We start from the raw sequence: 12,872 nt of genomic DNA, 5'->3' as shown, positions 1-12,872 counted from the left end.
TAGTTTAATGGCAAAAAGTTCTTTTAATTTTGAAACCAACATTTTCAAGTAAAATTTATTGCTTTTTCTCGTAAGAGTACTAATTCAACCTCATTTATGCCATACGCAAAACTGTTAATGGATTTCTACACCTTCCTTCTTTTGATTTCAGCTCGAAGAAACTCGGAAGCAAGCAGGTGATATTAAAAAGGAACTACACCAAGCGGTTATTAAGGAAATAGCAAAAAACTTAAATTCCAGCATTATTGAACCTGACAAGATATCCCTAGATGAAGACGCTCAAGTAATACGGAGGGAAAAGGCTGAAATAGACGAGTCCAACGTGAACTTTTCTCAAAACAGAGATTTATGGCAACGAAGAGCTAATATTGAAGCAGCAGCTTCGCCTTTAATGAAAACTCAAAGACTATCAGAACCATTTGCTCACAGGCAGAGTCATACTCCGGATCTAGTTATGGATCTACCTCTAGCTAGCTCTGTATCAGTGCTGTCCAATTTATGCCTTAATAGTTTACCAGAAAGTGGCAGCAACAAAGAAAAATCTCAACAAGATGTCGAAAGTCCTGAGCTGACCACTGCCGAAACATTCGCAAAACAGAATCAATGTACTTTGAAAAAGAACACTAAAATTCAGCTTGAGGCTAATGATTTTATGACTATCACAAGTCCAGTGCCAAATAGAAAATACGCGACACTGGGAGGCAGTTCCACTTCCACCTCAAGCTTCAAACCTCCAACTAAAACCAAACCTATGGTGCTCAAGAAACCGGTCTTTTCTGTCCCTATACGATCCGTATCTATAGAAATGGTTTGTAATAAGGAAGATCTTCCACCGTAAACGACTTGCTCACATCACAAAAGGGAGTTATTAATTAATTTGTAATTCTTGAAAATTCTGGGTGTTTAGATAATTAATTCACTTTAACAATTTATATGTAGATATTTTTCATGACTCAGAATGCGATGGCAGTAATTTGCTAATTTTCCCAATACGCTCTCCTTATAGTGTTAATTTTTTAAATTATTTCAATATTGCTACAGGAAGCGACCAACGAATGACTTAATATACTAGGCAACGAGGAAATCTTAACGGACCGAAACTAGCTAGCGCTTGATTATTTTCAAACCTAATTACATCTGGGATAAATTTGCTCTATTTTAAAATAGACGAAGGTCTTTTAATTCAATATAAACCCGTCCTGAGGTAGACCTGTATAAAATGTCCAATGACTACTAACGCAGACAATATTATTTCTGGCTTTCACAACAGGTTTGTCGATTGAGAAAATCCAACTTGTTTGCGCCATTTTCTTCGTTTATGCCAAGAACAGGAGGTTTTTAATTAAATTGGTATGGAGATACGAACAATTCACGATGATGTTTTGATGGTTTCATACGTACAACTTTTATATTAGCGGATAGTCAAATGTGGAGATTATTAAATATATTTCTTAAGCCTTTATATTATTTGATACTGGCAGAGTAGATACATATTTTCTACGATATTTATTAATGTAATCAAAGTGATACTTTTTTATTATTAAATGTTCATAAATAAATCTTCATACATTTCTTTCAAATTTGCGCTTTTCGTCTCAGACTCCAATCTGAACAGGGGTCGATGTTGCTTTGATTCAAGGATGCAGCTCAATTATGAACAATGTAGATCAAGATGCACAACATTTTGTTGTTAACAGTGCCACACTTCCCATTTCTACAAAGTTAATGAGAAAACAGATGTTACCTATCGATAAAGGGTGGCATTCCTTTCGATCATCTGCAGGATTCGAACTGATTTTGTTATATGTATGTGTTCCTTTTAGTGGCAGTAACGTTGTGTCCAATCAAATTAAAATATTTGTAAGTCAGTTTCCAATATAAAACTGTCAGAAGCAAATAAGACTGGAGTAGTTTTAGTATACATACATACATATATATTATACTTATAGTAAAACGAAATTAATTATTTTTTTTGTTATAACAGCTCAAAAGAATATGCTATTTATTTTTCTTCTACTACCTTTGAGCATTGCATTTGTATTCCTTTACGGTTAATAATTGCTGTTGAGTTCGATGTTGCGTCTGCTGGAACGCCCATGTAAATATTATGTTGTTTGTCTATACAAGTATATTTTTCATATTCTGTTCTTGAATGACATTGTCATAGCTTTTGTATTTTAATATTAAGAATTAATTTTGATAAGGTTGTATATGATGAACTTGCATAGAGGAAAGGCATTATTTAATACTTTATATCACAAATGCAGTATTCCTATTCAAATCAGACCAATTTATGTGGCCTATGTGTTTGTTTCTCTCGCTGTAAACACCGTATATCTATCTATCAGAATTTCAAATGTATCTCGACTTGCTATCTCAATGTATCAGTCAACCAGTTGGTAATTTAAATAGACACATTTTTATCAAATTCGATGTTGTTTTTTTTTCTATTCCAACTACCACCATAGAAAATCTTTAATAAAGACTACCTTCCAGGCACTTTTACAAAAATTAATAAACCAGTAAAATGTCCCATTTTATTGGACTCGTGGAAATATGAGCCGAAGTGATCTAAGGTTTCCCTCACACTTCACTGGCTTCTAGATATCACTTTTCTGAGACTTTCCTCATTCGAACGCGAACTGTAGTTTAAAACACGGCATTCGCACATATTTAGTGATCGATTTTTGTAACTTAAAAATGCCTGATCAAGAATCCATTGAAACAACTAGACTTTTACATACACATCAACCTCCGTATGTATTTGGGTCCAGTTTAGCTCGCAAGCGGAGAGTCAGACAATTTCAGTGCTGCTTGTGGTCTATATTACTGTAAGTAAAATACAAGCATTTTAACAGTGAATTTTCAAAAACACGAAAATTTATTACCGTTGTTACGAAGTAAACAGTACAGAAACATTTTTTCTATTTAGGATTCAATCTCTTTCAGAGTAGGTTTTTTGGCATCACTCGTAATAACAATAGCGTACACAACTAATTTGCCAGTGGACGCTGAAAAGGAAACTGCGTCCACTTCTAATGAGACCGATTTGATATCAGTTGATACATTCATAACGCTATTTAATAACACTTGGCCTTTAGAAGATCAAGTAGAAATGAAAACTAATGATAGGGGAAACTGGGATCATGCTATGCAAGAAGGAGAAATGTTTCTTGAGAGCAAAGATTCCATTGAAAAAAACGCTTCATCGTTGCCAATTGATAGTCCTAGCTACAGACATCAGCGTGTAATGGGAACCAGCGACAAAGCCAGAGAACTGAGCAGGAAAGGATATCAGCTTGAAGGAGCCGCGCGATTTTTATATGGGTACCAACTTCTCTGGTTCACAAAACAAACAAAATTTATACTGATGTTGTAGTAGCAATCAGACAAAGAGTCGAAAGGAATTTACATGCCCTGCCAATTATTCAGATCCCTTCTTAAGGGAAATGTGTTCCAATGAGACCACTACGTGCAATGGTTTACTCATGTATAGATCCTATAACGGAACATGTAACAATATAAAATACCCCAACACCTACGGAGTTGCCTATCGGCCCTTTAGAAGAGCCATTCAACCGGATTATGCTGATGGTAACTAATATAAAACACAATGAATCAGCTTGGAATTTTATATATGGGTTTTTTCAGGTATCAGCAAACCCCGAGAGTCTAAGAATGGACCTTTGCCTTCCGCTAGAACTATTAGTCTAGAAGTACACAGAACATTTCATAAGGATGATGTAAAATTTTCCGTTATGGTTGCAGTTTGGGGCCAGTTTTTGGATCATGACATTACTGCTACCGCACTAAGCCAAAAGAAAAATGGAAGCAGTATTTCCTGCTGTGTGAAAAATGAAATTTCATCACCAGATTGTTTCCCTGTGATCATTTCAAACGCAGATCCGCTTTCCATGTACAATGTTACTTGCATGGAATTTGTACGATCCGCTCCTTCGCCGCAATGCTGTTTAGGTGAATGAGTGTGAAATGTATCAGTTTAGTAACAAATTTGCACTTTTTTAGGCCCTAGGGAACAAATGAATCAAGCATCAGCTTTCATTGATGGTTCGGTAGTTTACGGAAGTGATGAAAGCAAAGCGCTCTCACTAAGAACTATGTCTAAAGGATTGCTGAAAATGTATACAACTGACGACAACAGAACCCTATTGCCGATATCTGATGATATGACTGACGGTTGTAACAGGGAAGATGAAATAAGCAAAGGAAGATATTGCTTCTTAAGCGGTATTATTTTAATCATGATTTGCTATTCATGTGGTGTTTGAGCGTATGTTTTGTTAGGCGACTCCAGAGCCAACGAGAATTTGCATTTGACCAGCATGCACTTGATTTGGGCACGACAGCATAATTTTCTAGCCAATAATCTGTCTAGCTCAAATCCTCACTGGTCGGATGAGCGAGTATTTCAAGAAACTAGACGAATCATTGCAGCACAAATGCAACATATAACATATAATGAATTTCTGCCCATTCTACTTGGTAAGGGCTTACGATATAGTTGCGAATTTTTGATGCGACGTATTTTCATCATTAGGAAAAACGTTGATGAAGAAACATGGATTACTTCCCAAATCTAAGGGGTACTTTGAGAAATACAATGCGTCCATAGACGCAAGTATTTCAAATGAATTTGCTGCTGCTGCATTTAGATTTGCTCATACATTAATCCCAGGATTGGTCAAAACATTGGCCAGCGATACATCGAATCCTGAGTTTATCCAAATGCACAAAATGCTTTTTAATCCGTTTCAACTGTATCAGAGTGGACAATTAGATAGCACTATTAAAGGAGCGATGAACACGAGTATTGCAGCTTCAGATAGTTATTTCACTGACGAACTAAAGTCGCATTTATTCGAAAGAGATTCTGAGCAAAATGTCGCACCTCGGAAACTCGGGTTAGATTTGGTTTCATTGAACATACAACGCGGACGCGACCACGGCTTGCCAGGATATGTGTTTTGGAAGGAGCATTGCGGATTTAAAAGAAGTAGAACCTTTGAGGATCTGGAGGATATAATGGAAGCATTTTCATTACAAAATATTAAAGCCGTTTACAGGTGAATATCAGTTAAAATTCGAGAACTAAGTGGTACCTACGTGTGTGGTGTTTCAGGTATGTTGAGGACATCGACTTGTACACAGGGGCGCTTAGTGAAAAGCCGTTGAAAGGAAGTATTCTGGGGCCAACATTAACGTGTTTGATATTAGATCAGTTCATCCGTTTGAAATTTGGTGACCGTTTTTGGTATGAAAACCCCCAACCCCCTTACAGCTTCTCGATAGAACAACTTGATGAAATTCGAAAAACCACTTTAGCCAGGGTTATTTGCGATAATGCGGATTATTTGGATACGATACAGCCGCAGGTGATGCACGGATTGACTGGAAAGAATGAAAATATTCCCTGCTCGAACGTTTCTACACCAAATTGGTTATTGTGGAAGGAAAATTTGCATTACGTCGGTTTTCCGACACAGCGGATGAACGTTAGGTTATTAACTAGTGGATAAGTTTGGTTTACAAAATAGAGTAGATGTTAATGGTTGCGCAAAGCATCCCACATAAAATATATTGATCTAATGAACATCTACTATAGGAGTAGTAAACAGGCATATAATATATTTGTTACAGTTTACAATAAAGTGAAAGGTACTTATTAGCAAAAGAGTTATTGCCTAACCACAATAGCTTAAATATATTTAAAGGCCAAAGCCAATAGTTTTACGGGGTTGACTTTGAAATAGCGAAATTGGCTCAACCCTGACGCCGACTTTTTCGTCATTACTTATAAACAAATTACGCGAAAGAACCCGTTTTTCTTTAGTTGAAAAGCGAATTCGAAAACCGATTCAGTAAGAGAAACGTGAGTGACAAAATGGTGACGCTTTTCACATAAAGAGTGAAGTTTGTGTTGGTCCTGGTCCACCTTTAGGTGCAAAATTCGGCCAAAATTTGATTTTCCGCCACCATTTTGCTGATTCTTCGAAAACCGATTGAGCTGAAGCTCTCATTTCAATTTCGATTGAGCGAAATGCAAACCCGAGCGGCTTAAATGCTATCAAATAAAGACTACAACCCTGGTTGCCATCTACTTCTACAAAATAGCCGTCCGGATCCAGAGCGCGAAAATCCCTTAAAACTCTTTTTTTCTCCCTGAATAAAACATGACTAAATCATCCGTCGTTCGCCATCGAATAAATATGACATACAACAATAATATAAAACACAATTCAACAATATGGGACTACAATCTACATCTGCATGGCAACCAGGGGCAAAGTAATGCCAAACTTACCGAAAGCTACATCGTGCCACCTGGAAAGAAAGAAAAAGATGTGTTTAGTATAGCAGGAAAGCTGTCCAAAGTTTTGATATTGGAAATAAGAAAAACGGAGAATAAGAATTGTAAAGAATGAATCAAACTTTCGTTACTTTTCGAAAAACGAAATTCTCTACACCTACATATAACAACCAGGGGTAAATTAATGCCAGACTTACCGAACTGATTTTCAGAAAATTTTTCTGATTATATTGTGTTTTGGCACGCGCCCATATAAGCCTCTCTAAATGTTTATACAATTTTGAGTCAACTAACTATCTTTTAAAAACAGTGCATTAATATTTTGTTTAATAACTTTATAAATGTCGCCACCGCACAAAATTGCTCATATTCTATTGCTGAGTTGAATTCCCCGCTTTTATACAGTAAAGAGGTTATCTTCTTCTTCTTTCTTTTTCTATGGTATCGTTCTTGAGTTCAATTGATTTAAAAAGAAGTTATATCATTCAGGCTTTCGCAAAAACCCTAAACGACTTTGCGCCAATTTTGAATTACGTACCCTGCAAATCAAGACTTAATAATATAACTTTAGAGGAAATATCTGGCAAGTGCATGTTAACTAGGCGCTTTAGTACAGTGATTAATTAATACGGATTTACAGAACAAAAAGAAACAGTACGAAGCAAAAAAGCATTAGGAAAAATGCACTACACTGCGAAACGGTTGGAAAGTGGTTGACGTTTATCGACTGAGCATATTGAAAAGTCGAGCAAAATCGTTGGTTGAGTGATTAAGCGTTAAAGTGTAGAAACAAACGGATTTCTGAAGCTGTTCTGTGTATCTGTGAACTGTTGCTTTCTGAGCAACAAAACTGAACTGATATCAGAGGTAATGTATTAAGTAGAAACACAATTGCGTTTACTGATACTGCTATACGGCTTTGTCGATAGAGAATACACGTGCAATAGATGGGTGTGAAGGGCGAGTTAATGAGAGTGAGAATAGACCGAATCAATTTAACTTTAAGCTTAAAACTAATCACAAACCAGGAATATCAACTGTACCATTTTGAATGTCGTGTCAAACTCTATAAATATAAAGAGGCGCATGCTCAACCGCGGATAATGGATATTGCTACTACAACCCCCTTCATAGGGGCTTAAATACTGTCTAGTATATATATATATATATACATACTAATAATTAGCTTCGTGTGCATCAATTGCCATGAAAAATTAGGCTGCCTCTTTGCAATAACCCTTACTGAGGTAGGGTTATGAATAATCTTGAGTAGTCAATAATTAAAATCTTATATATTTTTCAATTTAATCAAAATGTTCTCCTTAAAATGATGGAATCAATCCTTTTCATTCTGGCTCTCCAACTTTCGGATTATGCCTGCATTTTAACAAAAAATCCTCCTATGTGAACTGCGAAAGTTTTCTTAAGTATCCGTGATCACGTAGGCAGACGTACCATCACGCTTATTTCCGCCATCTTATATCAATAAACTTGTGTTGTGGTTTGGCTGGTGCAACAGAATTGTTTATATTTTTATAAGCAAACAATTCAAGTGCAGAAAATATGAAATAAGAACCAACCCTGTCATGTTTAGAATGTAAGTATTACACGTTTGCCATACATAGTAACCCGGATAAGAAACCTGGTTGCTATTTTCAAATAAACGGAAAATTCTATTTAAAAGTTATGTTACCACAGCAATTATTTTTAATTTATACGAACAGTGAAGTTGTTGATCAGTGTTTGCTTATTAGTATACTGATGATCAATCAGGAATATGTTACTGTTTACGCCTACACCCAAGATCACCTACCTACCTACTAAAATAAGTGGGATTAGGTTAGGTGTATAATCAGCTAAAATTTTTATTGGTATGGTAATAGTATTATAGTTGAGTGTACTTTTTCAGTCCTCCGACAAAACGAAGACGCCAAGTCCTATTAAATATGGACAGTGATTTTGAAAACGTCATGTTAAACGCTTCTGAATTCATCAAGGGTAAGTACACCAGCTTTCCAGCCTTCCTTAGTTTTAAATCCCAAAGGTTTCACCACCAAAACCTTGTCTACTTAACAAGTCAATTGCTGAAGTTCTTGTCAGATCATGTCTTCCGTTTTGACTACTGCGTAATGCAATCTGTATTACGTTGTATTGGTTATACAGGAATTTATTCACAAAACTCATCGAAGCAAGAAGTCTCCATCACTTGACTTCTACAAGCCTTGAACGTTGCTCAGTTCAACACTTTCCAGGCCCAAATCTTACGTTCAGAAGCTGTAACAGTATGCAGTTGCTTTTGGAGTTATCAACCTACTCAATGCTGAGCTTGGTTGGTTTTACTCGGCTTCATTGGCTTTTCTCATAGCTTTAACTTAAACCCCTTAGCGGTAGGAAGAAGTCTGCTGTGATTAATAAAAATCTGCTTTATTTGCCTTATTGCTGAAGGCCGAGTTCACACCAAAACATTTTTTGGTTAGGGCTTCTAAAAGTACCAGTTTCCACGTTTTCTTTTCCGAAGTTGATGTATTGCTTGCGTTTTTAACGGATCATAGAATTTATTTATCGGGTCTTCTTTATCAGCGCTCCTTGTGCCTTCGTTATCCTCTAATTTTATCGATCTTTGTTCCGCTTATTTATATTGCCATTCTTTACATATGTGTTGGAACAGGTTTGGGTTTTTTTTTAAGTTTTACTCCATGACGATTCGAAATAGTTGATAAAAATAACCGTGCATATTCTCAAAATAAACATACGCCCGATTTGCAAGTTCCTTTCGCACTTTTTCCAGTGTTACTCTAGAAAGTCACGTAATTTTTACATTTCAGGACGGCTGTTTTTCGTGTCTCTCAGCACGAATATCAAGCCAAAGTCGACGTCTACAGTCCACTACTTCTCGATTGATAATGAGTTGAGTTATGATAGTTTTTACTTGGACTTTGGCCCCTTAAACCTGGCTATGCTCTACCATTACTCAGATAAACTAAAGAAAAAACTAAACAATCCCGCTTTTATCAATAAAAAAATCGTCCATTGCACCGGGCCAGACTTTCAAAAGAGGGCAAACGCTGCCTTTTTGATCGGATCTTACGCTGTAAGTAATCGACCGTTACGATCATGCCAGTTTCAAATAAATAATTTTGTCTTCAGATAATATATTTAGACTTGGAACCGGAGAAGGCGTTTGAAATTCTAAATCAAGGTTCTCAGAAGGACTACACTCAGTTTCGTGATGCTTCCATTGGACAGCCATATACCATTTCATTGCTAGATTGTTTGAAAGCAGTTAAGAAAGCGTTACATTTCGGTTTCTTTAACTTCGAGAGTTTTGACTTTCTCGAATATGAACATTACGAGCGGGTTGAAAATGGAGATTTCAACTGGATTGTTCCGAATAAGTTCATAGCATTTTGTGGACCACAAAACCGATCAAAATTATCCAATATTGGATATCCAGTACATTCGCCAGAAACCTATTTCTCGTACTTTAGAAGACATAAAGTATCTACTGTAATTCGTCTGAATAAAAAGGATTATGATGCCAGCAAGTTTATCCAGGCAGGATTTGACCACAAAGATCTGTATTTTGTTGACGGCGGTACCCCAAGTGACAGAATAATGCAGAATTTTATCAACATATGTGAAAATGCGAAAGGAGCTATTGCGGTACATTGCAAAGGTATGTTTCAACTTTATATTTCTTCATTCAGTCACATGACGTTGTCTTACTTCTTCAGCAGGCCTAGGCAGAACGGGTTCTCTGATTGCATGCTATATAATGAAGCATTGGAAATTCACAGCTGAGGAATCCATAGCTTGGATTCGAATTTGTCGACCAGGATCAATTATTGGTCATCAACAAAATTGGCTCCAACAGTAAGCGTTACTCTAATAGCGCATACACATTAATATGACACTTTTGCAATTGTTCACAGAAAAGAAAATCAGTTATGGGAAGCAGGTGACATGTATCGGAAAAGGGTTGGACTAGCGTCGCCTCCGAAATGCGCTGTTGGAATTTACAGCTTTTCCGAATTGAAGAGGAAAAAAAGTCAGGACAATGTTACTGGAATTGTGAAGAAGGTAGACTGTATGGAAATAAATGATCCGCAAGATAACTTGGACCATGAAGAGACGCAAGGGGACAAACTGAACGTAATCAAAGCACAGAGAAGTAGATCAAAGTTTGCGTCAAATATGCCGTAAGTATCGAATGCTTGCTTGTTTTTTAAAACTGTCATCGCTTTATAATAATCTACTAATATTCATGCAACTGGGAAAAGATATGCCGGTACTGGTAAGGTTTTAGAGGCCATCGTTTGAATAACTTGTAATTTTTTGATTATTTTGCCGTCATCTGTGTGGGGGTCGACTCAGAGTCCAGTGTGAGCGTCTGAATAACGTTCTTATGGGAGACGGCTTAGTAACCCGAAAATAACCAGTTATTCAAAGAGAGGACTGATTGATTTGTATATAGAGAGATAAGTTATGCGGGAACTTGGTTTGAGAGAGTAAAGTTTTGGTGTGTAGGAAACAGCAAAGAATTCCTATGGGGCATGGAAATCAGGTTTCAACTGGAGACACACTTGTTTCACATTTTCCAGAAACCGTATGAGATAATCCTATTAGCATTTTACTAAATTTCTAATATTTTTTCTAAGGATTGGAAGATTAGAATCACCGGTGAGTTTAGAGGCACGTCCGCCATTCCATTCACCTAATCCATATGCTGGACACAAAAATTCTAATTGGGCTCAAAAATGTATAATTGGGAATATTGCTCACCTTAGTTATTTAGATTTAGCTACTAATTATAATGCAAACGTGATAGCGGATTCAATGGATAGCAGTACATCAGATTTTTCAATGTATGTTAATTCTGAAAGAGGTGTGGAACCAGACTCTGACTTATTTAATTCTCGTGCGGGTCTCCGAAGCCGTTCGATGGATTCTAGTTTAGATACGACGGTTACTGGCTTGACCAATCTTAATAGTCTTGACCAATTAAGGTCAAAGCGAATCTTTAATCCTGAATTAGGATATATTTGCCCTTCACTGTATCCATTTATTCCCACTTTTGACAGTCCCGAAGTTAGGGAATTTGATATTTCTAACTTTCTTGCCAGACGACCGAGGAGAGTTACGGTTGAGAATGTGTCAGCCTGTCTGAATCGTTTAAATTTGGCAAGTTTGGATAAGAATGTGGCAACAGAAAATGATGAAAATTCTGCCAGTGCTGTATGCGAATTTTCTGAAGAAAGATGTTTTTCACTTTATGTTGATGGCGGTTTGAATGTCGAATTGAGATGTGAAAGAAAAATGGAAGTTATTTCTGACGAAGGTCTAGAAGTTCCTTTCCGTGACGTGGTAGAGGAGAACGTGGCACTGTTATTAGAAATCCCTGATCTAGACCAGGAGGAGGAAGAGGAACAGGGGGGAGAGGAAAACCCCGTTGAGTTCTTAATCCCCGCGGGACAAGGCGAGGAACCGAGAGAGGAAAACAGAGATAGGTTGTTATTCTTCGCTGATCTAGACGAGGAAGAGAGCGAGAGAAGCTGGGATGAGTTAGTGTACCCCCCTGCAATAGAAACGGAACAGAGAGAGGGGAACTTGAATGAGCAATCAGAACTAGCTGAAATAGACGAGGAGCAGAGAGAGGAGAACGTGGATGAGCAATCAGAACTCGCTGAAATAAACGAGGAACAGGGAGGGGAGACCTTGGATGAGCAATCAGAACTCGCTGAAATAAACGAGGAACAATTAGATAGTTCAAATAGAACACCACATCAGAGTAACAGTGATTCTGATATCTCTATTATTAACAATATGGCATCATCAGATGACAATAGCTCTGACGTTCGTACAGGACGATTATCAGATTAGTCACCTCGGCATTCCAAATTATGAAAATTTACAGAATTACAGTGACACAGATTTCTCTTATTACTACAACGATATCTCTGATATTTTTTATGTATCGGATGATCTATCTGACATCGACGATAGTTATGATTCCGATTCATTTAGCGATTCGTCCAATGATCGTCAAAATCGGTCTGAACTACTATACTATACTATTCTTAATAACAACTTTCTACGGGTAGTTATTGTAATGTTTTATTTTTTATTTGTTATTTTTTTTATACATTTTTTTCTTTTTTCCGGTGAGGTTGTAATGGTTGTTGAAACATTAATTTTATTTTTAATATTATTTATTATGCATTTAATTTATTATTATTATTAACCATTTAACAACTCAGATATTAACTTATATAACGTCAATAAATACTTGTTTGCCAATTTAGTGAGCGGCGGTATTAAGAGACTTAGATCAAACAAGTTCAAGAGTAGGTCAACTCTAAACGGTCTGAGTCGGTTCCAAACTCTGAAGTTAAAATTTAAAAATTAAAATGTGGTTATCTGGTGCATCCAACGTCACCGGCATTTTTTATTAAACAGTTATTAACAGTATTATGCTCACTAACGAGTGGGTTACATGTTGGTGCTATGTGCAATTAACGTTTGGACATCGAAGAAAGCTCATTTT

At 36.7% G+C, this 12,872-nt stretch overlaps 3 protein-coding genes across 10 annotated transcripts in view; all 3 read left to right on the top strand.

Moving 5' to 3' along the window:
- LOC109541085 (SLIT-ROBO Rho GTPase-activating protein 1) overlaps positions 1–2,428 on the top strand; it is a 24,154-nt gene extending 21,726 nt beyond the window's left edge. For both annotated transcript variants that reach the window (XM_019909787.2, XM_019909788.2), the window contains exon 14: positions 152–2,428. In XM_019909787.2, coding sequence (XP_019765346.1) covers positions 152–838 — 687 coding nt within the window. In that variant the 3' untranslated portion in view covers positions 839–2,428. The remainder of the gene's footprint in view (positions 1–151) is intronic.
- A 201-nt stretch (positions 2,429–2,629) lies between these two features.
- Positions 2,630–5,692, top strand: LOC109540848 (lactoperoxidase). Of its 2 annotated transcripts, none has more exons than XM_019909339.2 (8): positions 2,630–2,831; positions 2,950–3,327; positions 3,383–3,594; positions 3,652–3,975; positions 4,027–4,248; positions 4,306–4,503; positions 4,559–5,084; positions 5,141–5,692. In XM_019909339.2, the coding sequence occupies exons 1-8, from the start codon at positions 2,701–2,703 to the stop codon at positions 5,535–5,537; spliced, it is 2,388 nt and encodes a 795-aa protein (XP_019764898.2). In that variant the 5' UTR covers positions 2,630–2,700; the 3' UTR covers positions 5,538–5,692. The 2 variants fall into 2 exon arrangements, with proteins under 2 accessions (XP_019764898.2, XP_048521259.1); XM_048665302.1 differs by having other exon boundaries at positions 3,380–3,594.
- Positions 5,693–7,067: 1,375 nt separating this feature from the next.
- LOC109541111 (dual specificity protein phosphatase CDC14C) overlaps positions 7,068–12,872 on the top strand; it is an 11,257-nt gene continuing 5,452 nt past the window's right edge. For 3 of the 6 annotated variants that reach the window (XM_019909848.1, XM_019909850.2, XM_048660547.1), the window contains exons 1-6: positions 7,795–7,925; positions 8,238–8,326; positions 9,154–9,419; positions 9,476–10,004; positions 10,063–10,201; positions 10,261–10,527. In XM_019909848.1, coding sequence (XP_019765407.1) covers positions 7,915–7,925; positions 8,238–8,326; positions 9,154–9,419; positions 9,476–10,004; positions 10,063–10,201; positions 10,261–10,527 — 1,301 coding nt within the window. In that variant the 5' untranslated portion in view covers positions 7,795–7,914. Of the gene's footprint in view, positions 7,196–7,793; positions 7,926–8,237; positions 8,327–9,153; positions 9,420–9,475; positions 10,005–10,062; positions 10,202–10,260; positions 10,528–12,872 lie in introns of those variants that run through there. The other 3 variants (XM_048660534.1, XM_048660526.1, XM_019909849.2) reach the window with 3 other exon arrangements.

Source organism: Dendroctonus ponderosae, unplaced genomic scaffold, assembly GCF_020466585.1.
Source record: "Dendroctonus ponderosae isolate FM_Combo_2020 unplaced genomic scaffold, Dpon_F_20191213v2 Dpon_F_20191213_1, whole genome shotgun sequence".
NCBI lineage: Eukaryota > Metazoa > Arthropoda > Insecta > Coleoptera > Curculionidae > Dendroctonus > Dendroctonus ponderosae.
Note: the sequence above shows the minus strand (reverse complement) of the source record. Positions and strands in the feature narration are given on the sequence as shown.

Bases quoted from the DNA above. Each gene is read 5' to 3' on its own strand.
- LOC109540848 (XM_048665302.1), top strand. From the start codon at position 2,701: ATGCCTGATCAAGAATCCATTGAAACAACTAGACTTTTACATACACAT. The intron at 3,595-3,651 runs GTAACTAATATA...GGGTTTTTTCAG, and splicing joins TCAACCGGATTATGCTGATG to GTATCAGCAAACCCCGAGAG. The intron at 4,504-4,558 runs GTAAGGGCTTAC...TTTCATCATTAG, and splicing joins ATTTCTGCCCATTCTACTTG to GAAAAACGTTGATGAAGAAA.